This window comes from Astatotilapia calliptera, chromosome 10 (assembly GCF_964374335.1).
Source record: "Astatotilapia calliptera chromosome 10, fAstCal68.1, whole genome shotgun sequence".
Classification (NCBI taxonomy): domain Eukaryota; kingdom Metazoa; phylum Chordata; class Actinopteri; order Cichliformes; family Cichlidae; genus Astatotilapia; species Astatotilapia calliptera.
The window spans coordinates 30,041,406-30,067,134 of record NC_137431.1 but is presented as its reverse complement, the minus strand read 5'-3'; the positions used below and the strand labels follow the sequence as shown (position 1 = coordinate 30,067,134).

The following is a 25,729-nucleotide window of genomic DNA, read 5'->3' as shown; positions in this document are numbered from 1 at the left end:
ATTGGTCGGTCATGCAGATCCACAGATCAAAGTTCACTGCTTTATCAGGAAACCTGAAAGCGCTGCACCAAACTGTGGCTGGGGCTTCATCACCTATCTACCCAGCCAGCCAGCCAGCCATCAAACAAACAAACAAACAAACAGATCTGAAGCTGCAGTGATGATATACTCCACACGCCAAGTTTCATTTAGTTTCGAACAGCACCGCCATCCTGACTGACACTCAAAACGAACGCCGCTGAAGCGCAGAGGGTAACATCTCGGCAGCAGGAGCCCGGTGCAGAGTTAAGCTGGAGGCAGTGCACCTGGCTGCTTTCCCAGAGTTGTGTTTGAAAAGAGGCTGCTGGCCCTTTAAAAGCTAAGATGGTGTCCTGCAAGCTGCATTTGCTGCCTTCCGTTTCCTTCCTGCCTTTCAGAGATCACAGAGCATTCAAAATTGAACCTGAACTAACCTGGCGCACAGAGGGAAAGCCAGATACACAGGACACACACAAACACACACACAAGGAGGATTTTGTTTTCCTTTTTCTGCATTAGAATTAGAGGACTCTCGGAATGATGTTATTGCAATGCAATGAGGTCGCTGTTACAAAACTCTTCCACTAATTTGCAAAATAAACTGCCTGCAAGGACACACGTGTGACTGTTAAAGAAGCACAGGCTATATTCGCTCACTGACAGTCATATTTTTGGCTCATGTTGGGTTGACAATGTCAACTCTGCTTGTGTACAGGCAGATCACCCACACAGGTAGATGTTTCTTCTTCTTTTTCTTTAATTCCTCCACTGACCAGGGCAAAGCCAATAACGTGCACTTACTTTCTTGTTACGGGTCTCCGTGTGCATCTCGGTTGCCGGAGCGGTGCAGCGGCGGAGGGGTGGAGCAGCAGGAGCAGGAGGGGGTCGGTCGGGGCTTTGGGTGTAGCTCTATCTGAATCAGAACTGTCAGGGAGAGAGAGGAGGGCTTTTTTGGGGGTGCTAGTTTTCCACCTTTACAGTCAAATATTTCGGGATATAGGAACACGATCCCTGCCTCTTCCAGTGTTTCTTTTCAGTTCATATCCGCGGCGTCGAAGGCTCCCTGTGCTTTTACCCCCCCAAAAAACAAAAAAAAAAACAGCCAGTCTCTCTGTGTCTCTCCCTCTCTCTCTCTGTCGGCGTGTTGTTGCCGTGTATTCAAGGGCTGGGCTCTCTCTCTCTGCCTTTTCCTCCTCCGCCTCTCCCTGCTTGTGACCCCACCCTGCGTCCCCACCCCTCATCTCTCTGTCAGTCAGGAGCTGCGCAGCCCTGCAGAGGAGCGGGGCCGCTCTGCCGGCGACCCGACACCGGCAGCGGGCGGGCGGGCGGGCAGTGCAAGAGGAGCTGCTGCAGAAGCACCAGCGCACAAATGCAAAGAGAGAGGCGTGGAGGTGTGGGGGGCTTTAATTGCATCTACCAGCACTGCTCTCCACATTACCTCCTCTCCCATGCACCAATGCTGTGCTGCAGCAGCTTATTGCCCACGGATGATGATGAAGAGAAACACCCATGTCACCTTACTGACGTCACCCAGCAAGCTAATTGAGGACACTTAAGCTGGGCGGGGAGGGTGGGGACGTTAGGAAATGTATCGAGGCTTTGCAGCATTCGGTTTGATAAATGTGACACCGTGCACAGCCAAGATGGAAGGAGGAGAGGCACAGCCAGTTCGGGTGAAAGATGTAGTCATAACCACACCCTCGGTATTAGAGAGGGGTGTGGCAAGTGCGAGGGCGTTATTATGTTTTTCTTTTCTTTTTCTTCAATAGGGATTTTGCACAAAGGAAAAAATGTAGTCTGCATGTCAAGACTGATGAGGATTTGCATATTGAGCGCAAAACGGAGCCAAATAATGCAGAGGAGATGTGCAGTGTGTAATGTGCAGTCTAAGAACCTCAGGCTTTTTAGTAATCCCGGTTTTGCATTAAAAATGTTCTTGCTGGGGGGGGGGGGGGGGGGGGGGTTCTCCGCAAATACCCATAATTTGGGGTTAGGTTAATATCACACATAGGTGCGATACGCTGTCTTTATTAATTCCCACAACTGTAAACATTAAAACGGTGCTAACAGTTTAGTTTCTGTTGGACTACATTTCCCATGATTCCACACCGGAACTGACAATTCTGCCAGGAAACATGAGGAGGTAAACAAAACTTTCAGTTATCCTTGTTGTATATTACTCATTTCAAACATTTGTGCCACTTGAATCAAACACGTTGGGTTTTAGACCCCGGTCAACGACGCTGTAAGGAAAAAAAATAACAATGTAAATCCGTTACGTACCTTTTACGTCTACCTCAGGATGTTGTCATGGAGATAGCAGCTAAACTCATGTAGCGTTAGCTCATCTGTCAGGCTAGCAGCTTTACAAACTACTTTTACATGTTTATTCAGCACTTCTGTAGATTACTGTTAAGCACGGACCGTCTCCCGTCTCGTGGGAGAGTCTTCCGTTACCTTCGATCTGGATAATGTTAAAAAATCTTTTTTAAAAATAACAGAAATACGTTAGCGTCATCTCCTGCACACCAAAAGCAAGGTGAGGTTGTATTTTGGCTTCCTCTGTAGGTGGGATAGCATTGGGCTTTTTCAGAGCAACCACTCATGTTGTATTCATACAAATGCACCGTGAACAAAAGCACAAATAAAGTATGATTATGTACCTTCTAAATTCAAAAACTGCTAAATATCTAAATAAAAATAAGCAGAATTCTTTGCACTGGAGAAGCATGCCCTACAGAGTTTACTAGTTAACGTGGGCTAATTTACCTGGGGCTGAAATCACGCTGTACAACAGTGCGGGGAAAAGGGTGTGCAACTGCTCCGAGGTCTGTTTTCTGTCGTTTGGTGGGTGTGTCAGGAGGGCTACCCAATGAGGAGTAACCAGGACGGACAGGATTAGGAATGCGTGTGTCACAGAGACAGGTCAGGTTGAGCAGCTTGGAGACATGGCATAGTCTGGACGTGAGCAAAGGAGGGATAGTGGATATAATGGACAAAGGATGATGAAGATGGAGCTTCCTGGCAGGGGGAAAATAAGATGACTGCAGAAAGGATTTATGGATGTAGTGAAGGAGGACATGCAGAGGGCCGACGTGACGGAGGAGGAATAGGATTAATAGATGAGATGGAGGCTGTGGTGAAAGTGTTCAAATAGTCCAAAAACCTACCTTCTGGTTCTTTTCCCATTCACATTACCTTACCCTGAACGTGTGTGCGTGTATTCTTCAGGTAATGTGATAGACATAGAGATGTTCACAAGTAGCAGATTTGTGTTACATCAGGGTCGTTCCGTCTCAAATCATCAGATTTTTAGATCATTTTCTGCTCGACCAGCTCCAATTAATTTGACATATATGTTGAGTTCTGTGAAATTTTAGCTTCAGTATTAAATACCTTCATAGATATTTATTTTTAAAGAGGCCTATCCATCCACTTCTTTTTGCACTTTTGCATTTGAGCGTGAATATCTCAAAAACTAAAGCCTGAAATTTTTTCTGGCCTTTCTTACTTAATACAGGATCTGCTTTATGGTGGATCGAAAATACAGTAAGGAGAGGTAACAGGAGCAGCAGTATGTCAGATCATTTAAATGTGTGCAGGAGATGCAGAAGAGAGTGGAAAAACACAAACACAAACACCATAGTTTCCATTTAAATAAACATGTATAAATCCATGTTCACCGGGTGCAACATCCAAGCTAACGGATATGTAAGTCTATACGTTTAATAGATGTCAAAAGGTCACTGTACAAGTAGACTTTGATGTTTCTTCACATCCAGCTGTTGTCTAAGGAGGTTGTAAAGAGAATGGCTGGACTTCTTTAAGTTTTGTGAAAACGTTTCACCTCTAATACAAGAGGCTTCTTCAAACCGTGGAGAGTCCCAGGTATATGAATCCTAGAGAGGGTTGTCCGTCAAGAGGGTTGTTGACCCACTATTAATCGTGTGCCTCATCACATGAGCCAAGGTGATACCACTGTAAAACTTTGCCTCACCCTATTATGTCACTTATTGAGGTCACCAGACGCAACATGTGAGTGGGGGTTGAGATGCCTGGGAAGGAATCTCAAGACTACATCGTAAGTTGTGGAACTGAAGTAGACATCTTCCCAAAACGTAAAGAAGTCCAGTCGCTTTCTTTCCAGGCTCCTTAGACTCCCATGACTTAGAGGAATGAGACATACACCCAGGTGTTGTTGAGATTCTGGCATCTAGAGATAAGGCATTTGTGGGAAGTAGGCAGAGCTGTTTGACAAACTGTTGGCTGTAGTGGGTGTTTTAGGCTACCTGGCTAAGGACGCTTAGTTTTGGGTGAAATAGACATTATAAATGATAGACACAGTGAAGTCAACTCAGACGTGATGATTGGCTGAGTCACTAGTTTTGATCAATGTTTAATAGACTAATAAGATCTTTTTGTGAATTTTGGTCTTTCTAAGAGTCAGAAAGGATGAATGTCCAGTATGTGTTCGTAATTTAGTGAGGATGCAGTTTTTCCAAACGCGCCCTTAATCCTCACGCGTGGTCTCAAAACACCAAGACGTCGACAGCAAAAACACGCACCTCAAGGCTTCTGAACAAGACTTCACTAACCAATGGGTGATGTCATGTTTGCAACATAAATTGCATGTGGCTGATGCAAGCTATCTCCAGTCTATATTTAAGTCATAATTTTTGCCTGAAACTTCTTGAAGATGTTTTTTTGAGAAAAGAGTCTTATGTGTTATCCAATAATCCAGTACTACATCTTTAAAACAAATTTTATAGAATGAAATCTAATAATGATGCACCAGTGCTCAAATGAGCATCGATGGTAAGGAATATGTGTGCCCATGTTTGCCTCCTAGCTAAAAAATCAAGAAGATGATATGCCAGAGAATTGAACTGGCACTTTTACTCAAAGCAAAACAGTACTTTTTCATTCAAAATTGTAAGATTATTTCTTTAACCTTAAAACAAGTCCCACAGTCCTTCAGTGCTGCAGACAACCCCAGAGTCTGGGACAAGCAGTAGATATGACAGTGTGACCTCCTGCAGGGCATCTACATACATATATCAGTGCATATTGCAAAAACCTACTGCAAGCTTGCGTAATATTCTGTGTTTTGTGAAGATTTATAATTCCAAACTAATTCTGGCACTTGATAAAAGCATTTATAATGTAGGGATAGGCACTCCAAGACAGTATTTACTTTACAATAATTTACCAAGTAAATTGTTTAATGATTTGCTGAAAAAAGCAGGTATTTATTGGTAATAGAGGTAGGGATTTTTCAAAAACACAATGACAAAAAAACATATATGCGTCTGCTGTCGGCCAGATTCTCAATTTAATAAAAAAATACAAATTAGCATCAACAGTCTCTAATGTCCATATAATACAGCCATGTTTATTGAATTCACAAATCTGCAATGGCCTGGTATAATTGCTCATATTAGATCATTTAGATCATTTTTCTAGCAAAAATACCCATTATCGCTAATGTGAGGACTTTCTCTGATTCTCTGTGTTTGTATCTTCCTTCAGTCCTGTGGGGTTTTCATCTCTTAGCAGTTGTAAGTAGAGCAGGGCGATATGACCAAAAATATTTATCACGACATACATTTGAAAATTTGTGATAACGATATAACTGACGATATAATTGACACTAGACAAATTTATATTTATATTATATTATAAGGGGCACTGTCGATTTTCAGAAAAATCAAAGGATCGATTTTAAGTGTGCCGTATTTTCCAAAAAACACGGTAATAACGACGGCCCGCTAGCATGCTCTACCAAAGATAGTGCTTTGTTGTGTGTCTGACGGACGAAAGCCAAACCAGTTCCACACCACTGAAGTTTTTGCATTTTTACAAACCAATTCTGGTTCATCCGTTTCATTTAACAATCCGCTTTCGCCCTCCTCATTCTCCGTCGCCGCCATGCTTTTTCCGCCATGTGTGTATGAAAACAAAGGCACTGCGCATGCGCGTTTTACCCATATTCTATCGCGATATTTCATTTTCTTATCGTTGCCCAACATTATACCGGTATTACTGTCAACAATGGCCCAGCACCAGTTGTAAGCAGGTGATCTGAGGTCATTTTTCACAATGTTGTTAATTTTATTTTGAGAATTCCGGGAAGCTAAAATAAATACAGATGTTATTACTGTTGTTTGCATCAGATGTGGTTTAGTGATTTCAGGCACTTTTTCTAGAAAGCCGTACTAGTTGACACCTCCAACTTGATTCAGTCTTGTGAACTTAGTTGTGGCCTTTTTAGCCAGTTTTAAAAGGTATATCTCTTTTATATCAGCATCCAGTGAGTCTCTGAACTGCTGTGTGTCTGTGTTAAATTTGTCAGAGTGACCCGGCGACCCTGTGAGGATGGCCCGCTGCTGGAAGAGCAGGAGACCGAGGGCCAGCGGCAGCTGCATGGCCTCTTGCTGCAGCAGCTCCACACTGACGTCGACATTGAACGGTCAGAACAGGAGAAAGCATTATACATGATGTCTGCATAACGTTGAGGCACAGTGCAAAATTTAGAGTCCAGTATGGTGAAATATCACATCATGTACACAAACTTCAATGTTTGTCCCTAATGTCATGTAGATTTTCTTTCAGTTCTGCAGTTATTAAGTGAACTGAGGACAAGTAGTAGATATGACACCTCATCTACATCTACCACACTGTGACCTCCTGCAGTGCATTAGCATCTACACAAATGCTGTATAGCAATATATTCTGCAAAAACAGACACTATGCACTCACTGAAAGGTACCCTCCAAAAATTAAAAAAATAAAGATAAATACAATAACAATAATAATAATAATAATAATAATAAATGCATAAGATAAATATACATATTCAGACTTTCAAACACATGATCAGATATTCATTCCTGCATACACACGTTAGAAGAACAAGAGCCAAAAATAATCTTTCACCCTTTCAAACCTAAGATTCAGTAGACCTGATGAGCTGTGGAAGTCTGTTTCAAAATTTAGGAGATACAACTTGAAAAGTTTGATCACCTCTTGATTTAAATGGCAAGAAGTTTAAATGCAGTAGTTTAGTGCTTTGTATATGTGTTCCCCACTTTTCAACCTTTGCAATGTTGGAATTGCACTCAGTTTCTTTGTATGTGTTAAATGTTACAATGAATTAAAGATATTCTATTCTAAAGTAAGGGTGTGGAACAGCTGAAGGACCCTGATCACCTGTGAACCCTGTCAATATTGACATAAAATCCATAAATTGTCTTTTAATTCAGCTCAGTTTTAAATCTAATACTGATATCATTTATTGGTCAAACTGAAGTCAGATCTGCTTGATATATATTTAGTTTTGGCAAGCTTGTGGTTTACCTCTCGCTGGATAAAATTCGTGTCACACAGTTATAATATATAAACATTAAAGCGAGAGAATCAGACCTGTTTTTGTGTTACTCAGTGGGAGGACAAAGCCATGCCGTTTCAATTGTACTGAACGCTCTGTGCTTTATAAAAGAAAAATCCCACACTCTTCTTACTGTGAGGTGCTTCGAACAAAAGCGTCAGATGCTGTGTCATGTTATCCTCACTGTCCCACAGAGCAGCACAGCCCTCGGGGCTACAGAAACACACACAGTCTTTTCTCTTTCTAAAACATCTGAAGCCGCCATGTGACCTTTAAACCAGAGTCTCAGATAAGGCTACAGCTGCTTTTCCAGAGCTTAGTTTTGATCTCGTTCTGAAATCATTTTTGTCTAACAGATGTGTAGCCAAGAGGCAGTGCTTCGCCCCAGCGGCGCTTTATCGGCCGTTTGGGGAGCAGGCAGCAGGAGTGAAGAGCCTTTCCCAGTTCCAGGCCCTGCAGGATGGGGAGAAGGAACTGGCCAGCCTGCGGGAGCTGGGCCTGAATGACACCGAGATCCAGCTGTGGCAGAGCAGAGATGCACCAGAGACAGCAGAGAAGGTAAAACATCCCCGGAGGACAGAGAGGCGGCTCCAAACAGCAGAGGCTGGGTTTGTTTTGTGGTGTGGAGTGTTTCCACACCACAAAACATGTTGTGAGTCCATTATACAACTGTGTCAAAGACTTTTCGGAAAAAGTGTCCAAAACCTTTTTTTTTTGGGAAACCTGGGTAAACGAGATAGTAGAGTTTCTCCAACATGATCATGTATTTAAGTTTTCACTGGTTAATGCGTAACTTAAATCTCAGAGACTTTGAGGTTTTTCCTTATGAATTTGTGGGGATCTTTTCACCAATTTCATCTCAGAGTATGCACAATTTTTTTTATTGCATCAATGTAAGAGTTTCTCGAAAGTTTTGAGGGATTATTTTTAGAGAAAAACACTCAAGCAAGGCTAATGCACATGTCCTTTACATGAATGCCTTTCTTCCCACACAGTCCCACGGTGTGTGTGCAGCTCCAGGTGCAAAGGAAGAGCGCCTGCAGGCAATTAAAGACAAAATCGCCGCCCGGATGGAGCTTCTGTCCCGCCCACAACGCTTTGCGTCCAGCCGGCCGCTGTCACGCCGGGAGATGGAGATTGAACAAGCCCTGTTTCATGGGAATGACCGCCTGGGTTTCCTCACAGCGCTCTATCATCGAGGTACAGAGTTGTTGGTGAAAAAGAAGTCACAGGTCAAAACTCAAATATTACACTTTAGAGTCTTGATCGAGAGCATTACAGCAGTTTGAAAGAGTTGCCGGAATAGGGATTGTATGATTTTGACTTTATGGGCCATACATGATACCTTTAACACAGCTTCAGTTCTGTTTTAGAAGTGACTAGTTGTGGTTTCTTTGTGGAACTGATAGTAAGGAAGCTCCAGTGTTGACCTCTCATCTGAGAGGCAACAGCTGCTTTCACTTTGAAAATTATTAAATTATATTTAAAAAGTGAACCCTTCCTTATTTTGAGCCATAAATATACTTTTACAGCAATGAGGTCATTGTTTGTACAAGCTGAAACTTCAGGCGGCTCTAAAGACGTCACTTCAGGCAGTTTTTTCTACTATTAGGTCTATATCATGTAAAAAAAAAAAAAAAAAGCGGATATCCCCAATCTAAACATTTGAAGCACGCAAGCCCCGCCCACATGCTGTTCAAGGGGCAGCCATTCAGGAGAAGAAAGTTTGAAGTAACCATCAAAATTAACCGCTACTGACTTACAACTGTGTACTCCTAGCAGAGAAAAATAGATGAGCATTATCAGCCTTGCTGGCTCTGATTCCTGCTCTGCCATATGGGGTCCCACAAGGCTCAATTTTAGGGCCACTGCTTTTTGCACTTCTTCTTTTTGGATTCATTCTTAGAAAGCCTGCTATGCTAATGATACTCAGATCTATGTCCTGTTAAAGTGGAAGGATAGCTTTTCAATTAAAATACATCTTGTAGGTCTTGATGACATGAAGTCTGGCTTTTTTGAGGTAAGGAGCTTGGCAAAGATAAAACCTATCCATTCTAGGCAGCATTTGGAGACAGTAACCATTTGAGATCTCGACTGGATTACTTTGGACAAAGCCAGTCTTCCCTCTTATGTCTTCGCTTAGTTAAAAAAGCTGCATCGTGCCTTTTGCTTTACATGTAAATAAAGGTACATAGCACCTGTTCTGGCCTCACACCATTGGTTGTCTGTGCTCTTTAGAGTCAGTTTCAGAGTTCTCGTATTTGTCTTTAAATCCTTAAATGGTCTTTTCTGAGCTGCTTTACCTCTACACTCCTGTCCAAGCTCTCAGGTCATATGACCCGTTGCTCCTACATATACAGAAGTCTAAGCAGGAGTTCAGAGGGGACAGTTACCTAAGTTGTCCATTTTGAAACACATTTATCTTCCCCGTCCTTTGACCCAGCATGAGACAATAATTGTACTTGTTTTTACCGTAGTACGGTATGGTATTTCAAAATGTAAAAGAAATCTGCAGTCATCTGTCATAATTGTGTCATGTCAGGAAAGTGTAACCTGTGTTGTTTCCATCACAGATGAAGATAAGAAGGAGAACCAACAGGGGGCGTCATCCTCTGACCCACTGGACTCTATCTATAGAGAAGTTCTCAGGGAGCAGGAGGTGAAACAAGCTTCACAACACAAATCTGAGGGAGAACCGACAGGAGCGCCACACACAGCTGAATCTGACCAATCACAAAACCAACAGACAGACAGAAATCAATCGAGAGACGCTTCTGACAGTCCGTCAGACCTGCAGGCTGGAAACAGTCGCTCATCCGTCCAGACAGACTCAGTTTCAGACACCTCAAATCAGCAGCATGTTGAAAACAAACCAGAGCATCTGCGACTGGCTCCTCCGAGACAGATTAATATAAGCCAGCCAATCAGCAGCTTGTGCGGAACAGCAAAGGTGGGGCCAAGCAGACCACTGACTGTGACGGGGGAGATTGTGACAATTACAGATGAAGAAATCCTAAAGAACCGGGAATCAGAAGAAGGGATCCGGAGCATTCCAAGGTTCCGAAACTACCAGCCGGGGAAACCCTCCAAGGTCTCAGCAGCTACCTTTGTAAACCTCACACTTTCACGATGATCCTGAAAGATCAGTTCCTTTATCTTTAGGGCAGCTGTGGCACCAAATGATTATTTCCACAGTTTCTGCTCTCAGCACTTCCCAGATTGTTGTTTCTATCTAACATAAAGGCATTACATCATCTGAAAGTGTGCACATCCACCTCTGCGTGTGGTGTATTTATTCCCTGTTCCCCATAAGGATAACATTAAAGGCACAGTGAAGCTGTATGTTGGCTGCACAGTAGCGCTGCTAAAATGACACATTAAAATGGAACAAATCATCTCACAGCAATTAACAACCTTTAAGATGTGCAGGTTGAGAGGCACTCACTTGTAAATTGAGCTTGATGATAATTGTTGTATACTGTAATTATAGTTTCCTGCGAGCACATCCAAGCTGCAGCTGGAAACAGAGGGCCACATCCTGGTATCATCAGATATACTTTCAACACGACACAGTGCGACAGTCAAGAGATGGGCGCTACAGAACATGACCAGCTTCACTGTGCTTTCTCTCTCTTTGTGTAGGTCCTGTGTGTGAAGAACCTGAGCCCACAGGCGTCAGTGGCCCAGCTGGTGGCGCTGTTCTCCAGATTTGAGAGGATGGACAGGCCCCCGGTGCTTTACCGGGTGCTGACTGGGAGGATGAAGGGTCAGGCTTTCATCACTCTGCCAGGTGAGAAAGATAAGAGGTGAGAGTCGGGTGGTCTGAGGGCAAAATTATCTGCAATACAGCTAGGTGTGCAGCAGGGGGCGTTCAAGGAGATAGTACTCAATGAACGGGACAGCTAAAGTAATTCTTTACACTAGTTTCTACACAAAAAAAACTACATGTTGTTTCAGTTTTTGCAAGTGTAGCATCGCAAATGAGTCTGCGCCCAAAATGCTGACATTCTGCTAAAGCATGATTGGTCCAGCTGGTTTTTACCAAAAAATCCAATTTGTTGATGGGACCACCTCAATGGCTGAAAGAGGGGCATGTTAAACAGCATGTTAACAAGTATGCTTACAGCCTATGGATGGACTTTCTCCACTCCACTGAAGGGGAATGGGGGTTTTTATGACTCGTCCACCTGGATATTAGAGTTAGGGGCATGGCTGCTTTGTCTGTGAGGCGTTAGAGCGTGTTATTGTTTGTTGGGCCTCCCCTTATGCTTACTAAAGAAACCTCTTTTATTCTCACTATGGATGGCACCTGGCACAAACAGTAACTAGGCGTTCGAGGCGTAGTTAAACCACAACAGAAACCTCCCTGTGTGTAAAAGAGCAGGTGGTTGTGTAGTGGTTGAAGGGGATTGGTATCAGGAGGCTCCTGCTCCAAATTCTCTGCTGCTACTGGTGGCTTCATGCCTGAAATCAAAATGGCGGAAGCCACGAAAGCAGCTCGTGGTGCTATGGCGTGCCTAGGCTTAACAGAAAAGTCTTTTACTACAATCAACATCAATCCATGCACATTCTGTCTAGAAAAAACAAAAACATGATAAATTGATGAAAATTGGCCACAAGAAAACCTTACAGAGATTCAAAACACATACATTACATTTGTTCTGCAGCTCCACGGGGGTCCTTTCATTCCAGACTCTCCCCTCATGAAACCGGAAATCCAGAGAGTGGGAGTTGTTATTTTCCTTATTTAGTTTTTTGGTTCTTTCCTTGGGGTGTTACTTGGCATGTTTCTTTTTCTTTGGCAGATGCTGAAACGGCCCAGAATGCCTTGCAGTTAGTCCACAGATACCGGTTGCTTGGGAAACCTTTGGTGGTCGAATTTGGCCGTGAACGACAGGAAGAGGAGAAACAGAAGGAGAAGGAAGGGCAGGAGGAGAAGAAATAAATAAACAGAAGAAAAATGTTTTTTATGTAAATTAGACTGTTGTGAATGGCTGAAACTAATGTCACAGTGTACTTATTTTTTGTGGATATAAAGTTGGATTCGTTGGCTTATTATTATTATCAGCAGCGCCTGTGTGTCATTTATTTTGATAATTAACATATTTAAATGATCCAGAATCTTAAAGCATCCAGTAACACAAATCTGTTTCTCGGGAAAAGCTTTTTGTTTTTCGAGTCAGCTCAAGCATCTGATTCATGTCACACGAAGAGACTTCACATGAACTTGTTTCATATATAAAAACGCCCTTCATCATTTCACATCATTACTGTATCTACTTTAGAGTTTATCAAATGTTCTCTTTCTAGATTATTTAAAGCAATAATTATTTTATGACTTGTAGCAAGATTTTTTTGAAATGTCTTTTTTTGTTGTGAAATTAACTGAGCAAGCAGTCCTAGTCGATGCACACAATCCACAGTTTTCAGCTTATATACATTTTCTTACAGCTGCTTTATTTTCCACTGCAGTTTAACACGCAGGGCTTCTGTGAAGGTTTCATTAGTGGTTTAGGTGTGAGTTTACTGCTATTCCATATGTGGGCACTAGATGGAGCCATTCGGTCATTAAGGTTAAGAGAAGTTGACTGGATATGAAGTAGCAGCTTTTTGAGAGACTAAAAACTAAAATCAAGGTTGAAAAAAAAACATTTTTTGTTAACTTAAATAAAAGTAAAAGCTAGACTTTAGAAATTATTTTATGAAACTAACAAAAATAAAAGAAATAAGCAGGAAACAATAGTTTTACTCTCTGTCACAGCCAGCATGTGGTATGTTTACTTTGGGGTGCTATATTGGACACTTTTTTGCACTCTTCTGAACATCTAAAAGCATTCCCCTGACAGATAATAAAAAAGGAAACTAATTTAAACTAAACATTTTTTTTGTTCTTGTTCTCATCTTGTTAGTGTGCAGCAGCTCTAAGCTGCACTTCCTTTGCTGTTAAGCCAAAAGTAAGTTTGCAGGCACTCCTATGGAGTAAAACATTTCACTTTTTAAGACCAAATTACTGTAAGTTCTAATAGTTTGAATTCAATGATATTTTAATTTCATATAAGTACAATAAAATATAAACAACAGAAAGTACATTATGTGGAGGGGTACTTCATATTAAACTCCAGTTAACCTGATGATTTATGTCACATTACAAATATAAGATTCACTTTTGGTAGCTGAATGAACCCAATCAATCCTTTTTTTGTTTCTCTTAGTAAACCGACACATTATGATTATGTTCTTTCTCATGCTGTATTGGTCGGTCAGCTGGTATCTTCAGTATATTTATTTGGTTACTGTAGAGCACTGTTGAGTAATTCCTTTTTTTTTTTTTTTTTTTTTTTGGCCTGTCCCGTTTGGCTCTTTTGCCATCAGAATTGTTGTCTAAAGGCAAAGAAAGATGCCCAACGGATTTACTTTACCAAACTGACCATCCCAGCCTTGCCGTAATGGTCCATTTGATTCACCTTTTATTGTTTATTTTATTTTCACTTACTGAATACGGGACAGACTTGACTGGGGGAAAGAAGGGGAGAAAGAAAGAGGGAAAGAGAAACAGCTGAGAAGAGGGATGGGGGAGAAGGGCAAAAAACAAAAACCAACAGAATGAGCAGAAAAAAAGAAAAAAAAAAGAAAAAAAATGCATATATCAATCACCTGGATCACCTGCTGAGAAAGAAAAAAGAAAACAAGCAGAAGAGAACAAGAGTAATAGAATAAACAGCATCACAATGATATATGGGAATATGACAGTAAATACTAAATATTAAACATTATTGTGCAGCACATAAGATCAACAGAACACAGTGTGCTTTGAGGTAGGAGCCAAAAAGGGTGTAGTTTGTGGGTGTGATCACCCGTGTGTACACCTGTGAGCATGGACGCGCTTGTTTTTAAAAGGTTCCTTCATGTAATGATCTGCTAGAGGGTGTGGGGGGGCCACAGCCCCGTCCTCCAGGGCATGAAGCCTGTTGAGTAATTCCTTAGTTCTTGGATCATAAAATGTTCTCTGCGTGAGAGTCAATGAGCTCTCGCAGCAGTTAATTGCTCTCTCAGACCCAGCGTTAGTCCAGGTTCATACTGATAGAACGGTGTATGTATCATCTCCCCTGTGGAAATGTCTACAACCTTTATTCACAGCAGGTGTCTCTGAGTAACAGCAGTAACAGAGACAGACCTCATTCACAAGGTGTTTACATTCCCATAAGAGCTGCGTGCACCTCTGTGACACAGGGGTGCTCAGGAGGGTTCAAAGTGTGTTTTGAGTTTGTGTTTGTCTTTCACACAGCCTTGGTGTGCGTGCTCTCTGTCTACTTATCTACGGCGTTCTCTTGCTCAAATATGTTTGGGGTCAGGGGATTGTGGTGTGCAGGATTTTAGGTTAAAACTTGAAATGAACAGAAATCCTCACTGGTGTCCCCCACAGTGTGCATGTCTGTTCAGTATCACTTGCACTGTAATGTAGACTTGCAATAATGTATATAGCTTTAAGAGTCCTTGTACATCTAATAATTTTATGCATAAACAGAAGTTACAAATACGCTGATATATGTTGTGTGTAATTAATATTTTGGATTCATTCTAGTTGACATTAAAGCTGACTTTGGCTAAAAGGGCAGAAAGACTAGTTTGAGGCAACTTTTCACGCCTCAGATCTCAGAGCCTTTATCGCATTTTGGTGGATGCAAACTGACCCAGTGAGCGGTCTCACAATGCAGCTATTAGTCAAACTCAAACTGCTTATTGATCGGACTAAAGTGAGGGTTTTGTTTGTTTAGGTCTGTTTGTGTTGGATTTCTGTTTGCCCTCGGTTCAGGGCTGCAATCTTTTTCCCGTTCAGAAAATGGGAAACAGCAGCCTAAACGCAAACAACACTGGCAGTCTTTAAATATTAACTGCTGCAATTTAAAAGGCCATTCAAGTGTCAGATAGTCTGCTTTATTTCTAATGGTTATGTCACACCTATTTGTCAGCTTCAGAGTAATTATTTAAGAAAAGTTACATCTCTAAATGCTTTCTTTAAAGCAGTTCATGGAAGTCACACTGTTTATTCATCAAACACTGGCACAGGCTGACTCACTGCTGTGGACACCTGATGCATCAGAGCCATTATTGATTAACCTGTGCTTTTCCTTTCGGTCAATACGTTTGCTTCTGTCTACGGTCCCTGCAAAACCACTTTGAAAGCACATCAGATCTCAATGGGGGAAAAAATCATGCTGGATATCTTTACTGGTATGGACTGGGTAGTGTGTTTGGAACAAATGGATGCTATGTGGTTGAGTTTATGTTAGGCGAGCACATGGGTCACTCAGTGACCCCGAGACCATCACTGACCCACCACCAAACCAGTCATGCTGGATTATATTACAGGCAGCATAATGTTCTCCACAGCCTTTCTAAACCCTTTCCCGTGTGTCGCATGTCCTCCCAAGTACAGGTTGCCACAATTTCACATTGCCAGGCACAGGGCCCACTAGAGGATGTTGAGCCCTCAGGCCACCCTCACAAAGTTTCTGATTGTTTGGTCAGACATTCACACCAGTGGCCTGCCAGAGGTCATTTTGTAGCTCTCCTAGAGTAACTACCTGTCTCCCAGAATCTCCTCCATGCTCTTGAGACTGCACTGGGAGACACAGCAAACCTGGCAATGAAGCATATTGGTGTGTCATCCTGGAGGAGTTGGACTGCATGTGCAACATCAGTGACACTGACTCTATCCAAATGCAAATCTAGTGAAAAAATGCAGTCCGTAAACATGAGGAAGGGAAAAAATGTCACCGGCCTCCACCTGTTGTCTCATTGTTGCCCCTCTAGTGCACCTGTTGTTAATTTCATTAACACCAAAGCGGCTGAAACTGATTAACACCCAGTCTGCAACTTAAACGACCAGATTAATATCGCAGAGGTTTAAGACTCGATGGTAAACTCGGATTAAAACGTGTTCCTTTAATATTTTTTTAGCAGCGTATACTAGTTTAACCCGTGCTTTTCATTTAGGTCAGTACATTTGCTTCTGTCTTTAGTATCTGCAAAACCATTCTGAGGGAAAAAGCAGTGTAGGAGGAAAGAAAAGCTCTGCAAAAGGCATGTAGGAAAAGTTTACATTTATTTCCAAATACAAAAGAGTACAATGCAGAAAAGGATGCTTGTGGTCATTTAAAAATGGTGTCATCACAGAGTTTGTCCAGCGAAAAACTCCAACTTCATTGTGTCGTCGTCAATGTACACATAGACTGTATATAAAGGATGAATGCAGCCATCGTGCTGTCACCCATTGGTTTGCAAAGTCCAGTTTTTAAAGCTTTGAGATGATGAATTTCAAAGTGCTGTGAAGACTTCCTAACTTGAAGCGTACACTGATTTATTGCTCTTTTGAATTGTATTCAGTGAGACTCATAAGGTCATCAGTAAAGTCTTTGCTAAGGGAATCATATAGGGGGACTTCTATACAAGCTTAATTTGCCCCTTGTTGGTCGTTACAAAGGATTCAGATTAAAGACGTTAATATCATGATTTTCCCTTTTCAAATTTAACAAATATTCTTTATATTTTGCATGACTGGAAATCTCATTGTGATACACTGATATTAATGTACAAGGCACTTGTAATTCTTTGAAAATGCATTCAAATTTTCAAATAGGATGGAAATTAATACAATTTATAGTTATAGTTTACATTTTGCAGGCACAGTCCAACATCGGTTTCAGGTAATACAGTACTGTGAGAAGTATTCTTTCTGATTTAGATTAGAAACATCCATTTTGGCTGCTATGTAGAAAACTTTTAGTTAGATTTTTGCACATGCAGCAAAAGCTAGGCATCTATGTAGCTAATGAGAACACGTTCACGTAATGAAAACCATTCATAAACTGTTTTTATTGACAATGTCTTCATGTATTTTTCCTACATTTTTGTCTACTTTGTTTATATTTCACAAGGATAGTAAAAGACTGATAATAAAGATAAAAAAGTGACAATTTTCTATCAATGCAAACGTGTGAAAACTATAGACAACAGGTCAAACAAGTACAGAAACACAACTTTAATAGTTCTGCTGTGTAATTTTGTTGAAATTTCACAATTGCTTCTCAAAAAAATCCAGCAAACACTGACAATGTGCATTCATTTAGATACACTATAAGAATACATTTATTAAACTTAAGCTGTGAGGCAATTACAGTTAAAGGTGTAATGGACAGGTGGACCCCTCAGACATATCCTGTGATGTCATATCCTGCTGCAGTGGGCTTCCTAGCTCGTTGGGCTCCATGCGTACCCGACTCTGAACTGCCACTTGCACTACGAATTAGTGTCTGCCCCCTGCTGGGGGTATTGACACCCCCCACCTGCAGGGTGGGGTTGCGGTAGGTCTGTGAGGTTGTTCGTACACCTGTGCTCGATATGCCGCCTCCTACTGGGTACGGATATCCGCCTCCGTGGCGTCTCCCACGGCCGCCTTCCTGCTCTTCACAACATGACACACATAGCATCCCCCCACCCAGCATGGAAATGAGTGCAGAGGCCAGCCCAGTGTATAGGCACTCTCCGAGTTCATACTTCATGCTTTGAGGTACATTTGGAAGGTAGAAGGTCTTAACCACCTCGTGTGTGGTCCACGCCACGGGTACGAGAGCCAGAAAGCCTGCAAAGACAAATAACACCCCACCTGCACCGGCAACACGACTCTTAACCCCACCAGAGCTCTCCAAGCAAAGCGTGCACTGCATTCCCAGAGTTGCCATAGCAATTGCAAGGATAGACAACACTATGGAGATGACCATGAGGGCACGAGCAGCCTGCAGGTCCGAAGGCAAAGCCAGCATTGAGTTGTAGGTCTCACATTGGAAGGCCCCCGTGCTCTGATAGACGCACTCCATCCACAGGCCCCGCATGTTATCCACAGCTGTGACAATATTGGAACCAACGTGTGCAGAAATCTGCCAGTATGGAAGTACTGTGGCCACCAGGGTCCCCAGCATCCCCAGTAAGCCCAGGAAGAAGCCCATCAGCTCCAGAGCTGCTGATGCCATAGCCGTAACTGTGATCACCCAGAAGCAACCAGAAGAGACGAGCTCCTGCAAAACCCACAGAAATATTTTATTAAATACTATAAATAAACAAATACTAAATAATAATTTTGTCATAACTGCAAAAACCCCAAGGCAACCAGTTAAACTAAATTATATAAAATTCTCATTAATTAGCTGAAAAATATTGGTTAAAGAAATGTAATTACAATAGCTGTAATTTGGTCACATTACTATACAAAATATAGTAAATATTTTTGTTATATGTGCTTTTTTTAAATGGAGATTTATTGCCTAAAAACATCAGGTTGTAATATTAAAAAAACAGGCTTTCGTTTTGTTAGCTTGCTAAGTATGCTAATAGAGAAAAGTTGTAAAATACTAGATGATATAACATTCATGATGATTTTACAGAGTAAGATTCATATTTTAGATAATACTTTAAAACGTTATTGCTTTTTTTCTTTAATTTTAGAATTAGTTTTAGCTTTAGCATTGTCAGGTAGCAAGCTAACCAGTTATACTAGCTAATTAAAAGTAGCCTAAATCAAAGAGGGTTTTGTTTTTAGTTCTTCATTTCTCACATTTTGTTAATGTCATTTAGTTCAAGTGTTGTGTGCAGAGTAGCTTGGATTTTCAGTTACAGTTTATTGTAACTTGAATGTTTTAAGTTTAATGCTAACCTTGTAATCACAGGAGAGGAAGCTAAGCAGCATTCAGATGAACATCATTACATTTCATTTCTCATACACTCACCGGCCATGCACACTTATGTACACTTTGTTAGTTCTGGGTTTGATTCAAGGTGCTGGAAACAGTGCTTAGAGATTCTGATCCATGCTAACATTTTAACTTTGTGCTTTTTTACTTTCAGCTGATTGGTTGGCTGCACATCTATGATGCAAATCTTTGATGTGCACCATATCCCAAAAGGTGTTCTAGTGGATTGAGATCTGATGACTGTGGAGGTTCAAGAAGCCAGTTTGGGATCATTCAAGCTTTGTGACCTGGTGCGATATCAAGCTGGAAGCAGCCATTAGTAGACTGTGGTCACGAAGGCATGGACACAGTCAGCGATACTCAGGTAAACTGTGGTGTTTCTGCGCTGCTCTGTTGATACTAAGGGGTATAAAATATGGGGAACAGGGGCACATTTACTTCTATACAGTGCCCTGTCTTCTTTTAACAAGTCTGGACTTTCGGGAGAGGGATGTTGTCACTCTGAGGTATGAAAAGCCTTCACTGATACAGGTGTCATCTGAATGGCAACATGTATTGAACTTTGCATAGAACCAAGCTACCAACTCCAGAGGTAGTAAAGCACGTACCATTTTTCCTGTTTAGTCCAGAGGACATGGCATCCATGTTTTACAAAAAGAACCACAGAACAGATTTACAGTTTGCCTCTGTCCTCCTTTAATGAGCTCTGACTCAAAGAAATCATCGGCCATTCTGGATCATGTTCACATACAGATTTCTTATTCTGTCCTATTTGGTCCAGTTTGTGTTTAGTGAATGACTAAAGGTTCAGTTCAAGTATTATCTGTGTAATCTACCGCTGACACAGTGGCAGGTGACACTGGCTGTTTGAACAATATTCCCACCAGAGAAATCAAAGTAATTTTAGTTCATACAGTTCACACCACTAAAACCAATGCACAGTAACCCACCAAAAAGCAAATCAGCGTTCTTTAAGTGTAAAGAAATTCAAGTATTCATTGAAAATCTTTAAATTTACTGACAAACTTTGCTCTGTTCCCTTATTTGGACAGGGTCACCACAGTGGGTAGCTCCACATGTGAGATTTGACAGATGCCCTTCCCAAAGGCAACTATGTCCTGTAAAAAATAATGTGAAATGGATACTTAAATCCTTAATTGGCATCTAAGCCACATTTATAATAGCTAAATTCTTCATTCACTGTCAAAGTCAATTTTTGTGAGGTGTTACATTGATTCAGTTTTGCAGTCCACACATCCTTCCTCCTGAATAAACAGTGACAACACACACAGCTCACTTCCATGCATTTACCTGAGAGTGCTGCAGGTTATAGAACAGCCAGGCGCTGAACTAGTCGAAGATTTTTTCCTTTGCTGCAGGGTGTGAAGTTGCAGCTGGAGCGGAGGATGAGGAGGTAGAGGATGAAGACAGAGCAGAGCCTGCAGCCTGCACAGATTAGATTCACCACTGGTATTTCTGTTGAACCTGCTCCTGCTTCTCCAGTAGAGAAAATGTTGCCTTTTTCTTGCTGTATCAGACTCTGACTGCTTCCTCAGACCTTGACATAGTCACAGCTGCTGTACTTTTAAAATGCCACTTACTCTGCTGCTGCTTAGATTAGACCGAGGGAGCCAAGAAGGGGAAAAAAACACTTCTTTCAGAAATGAGAGAAGAAGAAATACAGTCCTCTGGACTGCCTGTTGCAGGGTATCCACTTTAAAACAACAACAGAGAAGGATAAGAAACGCCAGTGTTCCTGAACATTGTGTCTCTATCACCGTCTCATCTGTGTCGCGTGTTTGCGTATCTCTGTCCCTCATCCAGACCTTCACCTACTGTCATGTATACACACTGACATCTGTGTGACACACATATCCCGGTTGGTCAGACAGCTTAATCATTCTCTCATCTGTCATTTCTCCAAAACAGACCTTTGGTATGTTGGCGGCAACAGGCTGACCCAAAAACTAAAGGTACTGTGGACCCCTGTGTGTGTGAGAGAGAAACAGTTTCAGGAGTTTCATTAGCTTTTTGTAAGTGAAATTAACGAAACGTGTAATCATCAAGAAAAGCGCCTAAATCAGTCATCCTTTTGTGGAACTGGAAAAAACATCCAGCTCACTCTGCAGAAATTTCAAGAAAGAAATGCTTGTGAGCACTTCTTTGCATTTTTAATTAAAATGAGCAATGAAATAAAACACCCTCAGGTGATAAACGTTACAAAAGGACGATGGAAAAAAAGCATATTTTTTATTAATTTTATTTAATTTCATATTTTGCAAGTGTGGGGTTCCCAGCAGAAATCGTTTTAGTTTCATATTAATCTGCTCAATTTACTCAGGGTTGTTTTTTTTATGCAGAGACATGTTTTGACCTCTTATATTACAGCTACAGGGCAAATGTCCTTCTCAGGAATTCTAATTTCGACTTCGTTTGCCTAAGTTGGGTTCTCTTTCTACTTTTAACACTTATTGTTTATGTTTTAGAAATATCATGAAGACTTTCCTCATATTTTTTTGACTGAAAATTTTTTTTTTTACAAAAATGAGACACAAATGATCAGTTTCAAAATTATCTAATGTTTATATATTTAGTCCAGAGGCTTAAAACAATCATAATATGAAAACCTGATCAAGAAAAAAAACTACTTCCAGTAAGAGGTAAATCAATGATTATATATCCAGTGTGCTACCCAGTGTTACATGCCAACATGTTATAACTGAGCAATAAACAAAGAAGTAATGCTGGTTGCATACAGTCACAAACCTTTTGGCGTTTTATGTTCAGGCAAGGTAGCCAAAAAGTCAACCAACCAGCTTGTCTCATTAAAGCAACTTATTTCTTTACATTTAAAATAGTTTTGCCCAATTTTATATTAGATATTAGCTGAATTTAGTGGTGCTAATGTTTTGAACTATTGTTGTAATTTATGTGATTTTATTATATAATATGATTATATGTTGCCTAAAGCAACAAGAATGTGTTATACCTAGTTAGCTAGCTATAGCTATGATTAGGGGATATGCTAAGCTAGGCTAAGCTAAATTAAGCTAAGTTAAGCTAAACTAAGCTAAGATAGCCAAGAGCATATAAGAAATAACTCAACAAGGTCAAATGTACACAAAAGAAAAGAATAAAGATAAAATAGATACAAAAAATTTGAAAAATCTAATATAGGAACTCAACAAGTTGAAATAAAAAAATATTATAAAATGCTATGTTACAAAAAATGCTATGTAAAGTAGTAAGTTTTACACAGAGAAAAAATGATTTATAAATAGAGTAAATTTAATGTAAAACAATTTTGCTAACTAAAGGTAATTTTGTAAATAAATAAATATGTTTTTAGAGGCAACTAATGACTTCCTCCAAGCTGTCATTTTATCTTTAGCTGCCTTTATATTAAATAGGAGGTGTATATATAACACAAAATTTGTAAAGCATGAACATCAGACACAAAACCAGCAAATTTCCCAAATGAATTAATTCTGCAGTTCTGTTTTAAAGTTCAGGCGTTATCATCTTATACTTTATTTATGTTTAAATGCAAATTTTAATGAATCAGAAAACATTTTCATGGCATCTCCCACCATCCACACTCAAACCTGCCATACAGTGGCGTAATTTCCAGGGGGGTCAGGGGGGTTATGATCCCCCCAATAATCAGACACAACCAATATAACACCCCCCCCCCCCCCCCCCCCCCCCCCCCAATAAAATTATGAATTATCTTGCATAAATAGGCTGTTGATTTTCTTTGCTCATTTCAGGTATTACCAGCAAAATAGTTGCATGTATAATCATCTGGGAATTTACCCAGATATATTTATTTATTTAGACAGAGATCTCGATCCCCCCAATGTTCAGCACAAAGTTACGCTGATGCTGCCATAATATATTACTTCTGGGTGAGGCTGACACCAGACTTGGCCGGCTTCTGCCTATCATCATTTATCAAATGTTTTCAGGCTTGCCAGTCTGAAGGCTGTTGATGCACAGAGGCAGAAAATTACAAAAGCAAATGATACCTACCATGGTTACCATGGAGGTGGATCTACTGCTGATAGACGAGAGGGATGGTCCTTCCTTGTTGGTCAGTGCCGTGTAAGCTGTTGACACGCACCATAAGAGTGTGCATGAGCAGTCATTACAGTCAGCTGGTTTGTCGAAGTTGAGCCCTCAGTTTCTAATCCTTCCAGTCGGCCCTCACATGGCAGCGGCATCATAATGAGATTAGAGCATAATCCAGTCACTTCCCCTCCAAAGCAGGCTGAGGGGGCAACGTCCACACACTCAGAAACACTGAGCCATTATTACAAAGCACAGAAAGGCATTATCTGGGCACACTGCATATTAATGTGGCAGCTCAGGTCAGCCTGTGACCCTTTGTTATACTCTTGTGACTCTGACTGGTGCATACTTTCTGTGAATTAATGAAAAGAGCCAAAGAATATGAAACTGTTCCTATCACAACTTTATAAATCACTCCATAACAGTATGCAAATGTATGCACAATATGATAGGCCCTCTTTTATTTATTCTGTCTTTAAGAAATAAAATATTCTGCCACTACTGTGCATTTCTGCTCACTTTTATCTACCTGCTACACTCGACAGCACCTACTTAATGAAAAACACTTCTGACTGTCTGGATGATTTAAAATCCTGAATGGATTTCCTTCAACTAAATCATAGCACAGCTGAGGTAACTGTATTTAGTCCCCCTCTACCTCTCTCGATATCTTAAAAGAATGCACTTGGTTAGTGTATTTCTTTCAGCTTAATAACATTTTTAATAAATGTTCTTACTCCTCGTCTATTTGCTGTCATGCTGATGCCTTTTCTATGTTTGGCGGATATCATGATTTGCATTTTTTCATAGTCCTTTGCAGCCTATTCTATTAATATTATTATGTAGATGGCTTGTATACCTCACTGTGCTATATAAATATAATGAACTGACACCACTAATCTGGGAAATGCTTAAGCTTTGACTCGACTATATGAGCAATAGTATGCGGACAGCTACACATCATACCCATAAGTAGCTGCTGAACACGTCATTTGAACTCTCAGTGTTAATCTTCTGTTATAATAACCTAAACAACTCTGGGAAGGTATTTTAGAGCCCGGCTATGGGGATTTGCTCCCATTCTCCTCAGGCACATTAGTGAACCTATTGATGCTGTAATAAGGCTCACAGTTTATCCAAGAAATGTCAGATGGGGTTGAGTGAGTCAGGTCTCAGTGGTTTGAAGTGCTGAAGAACAAATCAAGTCTCGCATCTCAGCAGCACAAGTTTCAGCAGTAAAATTAAGGAAGCCCTTTAGAGCATTATCTCAGTATCTTTGACTCACAGGTTGTTGAAGGGCTTCCCATGATGCAATGAACAATTTCTCTCTTATCTTTCCCCTCAGCCCCCAAACCTGTGGCAGCAGATCGCTAACCCTGTCTGAGTTTGCTTCTGCTGGAGGTTTCTTCCTGTTTGAAGTGAGTTCTTCCTTCCCACAGTCGCCAAGTGCTTGCTCACAGTGTTATGGAGTCTTTTCCTCGTATTGAAAAGCAGTTGCTGACGCCGCTGTTGTTGTGAGCTGGTGCTGTGAGCTGGTGCTGTGTAAATAAACAGCCTATAAAAACATCTGAGAAGAAATTCATCTGAATGAATTTAATTGTTTTTAAAAGGTTTTGTCTTTGCGTGCGGTTTCGTCTCTTATACTGTCTCTGCCTACGATCATATTTCCATCCATCGATCCATCCATGTAAGCCAAGTCAAGTACCTGATAGTGTGTAAGTTCAGATTTAGGTTAAAAATCTTTGAAAGATGCTCAGTTCAGTTGCCTAACATAGGCTGCTATGCCACATGTAGCTTCAGATACATTTTGAAATACACTTTTGACCCTTTTTTCTAATTGCTTACACCAAGTGCACTCTGTGAGATTTTACGTAATTATAACAACAAACAGCATCTCTCTTAATGTTCATTTGGTGTGTATATTGATAAAAGGTCCACATACTAGTATACAAACTTCCTGTTAACCCCAGAAGAGGGCGCCAAACCTTAGGTTAAACTTGCCATGCTTAATATACTAACTTAACCAAAGAGAGCCAAATGGCTGGTCTCTGGGAGTTGTAAGATCAAATAAAAAAAATCAAAATATATTTATAAGCACATTTAAAAACAACACGGGTTGTGCTGTACATAGTAGAGATCAAATAGTAAACATACATAGTAATTACTATAAAAGACTAGTCATAATTGAAAGCTAGAGAGTACAAATGAAGGGCCTTTTTTCAGGAAGAAAAGCAGAAAATTCCATCAAAGTTATTTTGAAAAGATATTTTCAAAGCAATACATTTCCTCTTCCTGTATATGAAGGCAGCTGAATTTTAACATTTTAATTGATTAAAACACTTAAGAGGGAATTTCTGAAGCGGAAAACTCTGTTGATGTTGTCTGTGGAAGATGTTACAACTATGACATTGATGAGTAGATGGTGATAACCAACCAATCAGATTCTCAGTTTTAGTTTAGTTTTTAAACGTTTCACCAAGTTGAAAGTGATTATTGCAAAGCACTG

At 40.8% G+C, this 25,729-nt stretch overlaps 3 protein-coding genes across 12 annotated transcripts in view; 1 reads left to right on the top strand and 2 right to left on the bottom strand.

Moving 5' to 3' along the window:
• Positions 1–2,862, bottom strand: part of klf8 (Kruppel like factor 8) — an 88,749-nt gene extending 85,887 nt beyond the window's left edge. For 2 of the 5 annotated variants that reach the window (XR_013911783.1, XM_080307325.1), the window contains exon 1: positions 820–1,523. Coding sequence is in view for 4 of the 5 variants with exons in the window: in XM_080307325.1 (XP_080163451.1) it covers positions 820–846 (27 nt within the window). In the remaining variant the exon portion in view is untranslated. Of the gene's footprint in view, positions 1–819; positions 1,526–2,301; positions 2,450–2,787 lie in introns of those variants that run through there. The other 3 variants (XM_026182704.2, XM_026182703.2, XM_026182705.2) reach the window with 3 other exon arrangements.
• Positions 2,004–12,472, top strand: rbm41 (RNA binding motif protein 41). 2 transcript variants are annotated; one of them, XM_080307324.1, is made up of 8 exons: positions 2,004–2,161; positions 6,371–6,487; positions 7,762–7,963; positions 8,401–8,605; positions 9,979–10,496; positions 10,896–10,946; positions 11,048–11,195; positions 12,211–12,472. In XM_080307324.1, the coding sequence occupies exons 1-8, from the start codon at positions 2,154–2,156 to the stop codon at positions 12,348–12,350; spliced, it is 1,389 nt and encodes a 462-aa protein (XP_080163450.1). In that variant the 5' UTR covers positions 2,004–2,153; the 3' UTR covers positions 12,351–12,472. The 2 variants fall into 2 exon arrangements, with proteins under 2 accessions (XP_080163450.1, XP_026038487.1); XM_026182702.2 differs by lacking the exon at positions 10,896–10,946 and having other exon boundaries at positions 2,006–2,161.
• A 4,022-nt stretch (positions 12,473–16,494) lies between these two features.
• cldn2 (claudin 2) lies at positions 16,495–23,329 on the bottom strand. Of its 5 annotated transcripts, none has more exons than XM_080307327.1 (3): positions 23,185–23,329; positions 20,464–20,760; positions 16,495–18,480 (listed from the first exon to the last, which is right to left on the bottom strand). In XM_080307327.1, the coding sequence occupies exon 3, from the start codon at positions 18,433–18,435 to the stop codon at positions 17,614–17,616; it is 822 nt and encodes a 273-aa protein (XP_080163453.1). In that variant the 5' UTR covers positions 18,436–18,480; positions 20,464–20,760; positions 23,185–23,329; the 3' UTR covers positions 16,495–17,613. The 5 variants fall into 5 exon arrangements, with proteins under 5 accessions (XP_080163453.1, XP_026038646.1, XP_026038647.1 ...); XM_026182861.2 differs by having other exon boundaries at positions 20,464–21,138; positions 23,185–23,310; XM_026182862.2 differs by having other exon boundaries at positions 20,464–20,598; positions 23,185–23,303.
• Between the last annotated feature and the right edge of the window lie 2,400 nt (positions 23,330–25,729).

What these genes read in the sequence shown, in the direction of transcription:
- rbm41 (XM_080307324.1), top strand. An exon ending in ACTGACGTCGACATTGAACG is followed by an intron (nt 6,488 to 7,761) that starts GTCAGAACAGGA and finishes TTTGTCTAACAG; the next exon opens with ATGTGTAGCCAAGAGGCAGT. An exon ending in CACAGCGCTCTATCATCGAG is followed by an intron (nt 8,606 to 9,978) that starts GTACAGAGTTGT and finishes TTTCCATCACAG; the next exon opens with ATGAAGATAAGAAGGAGAAC.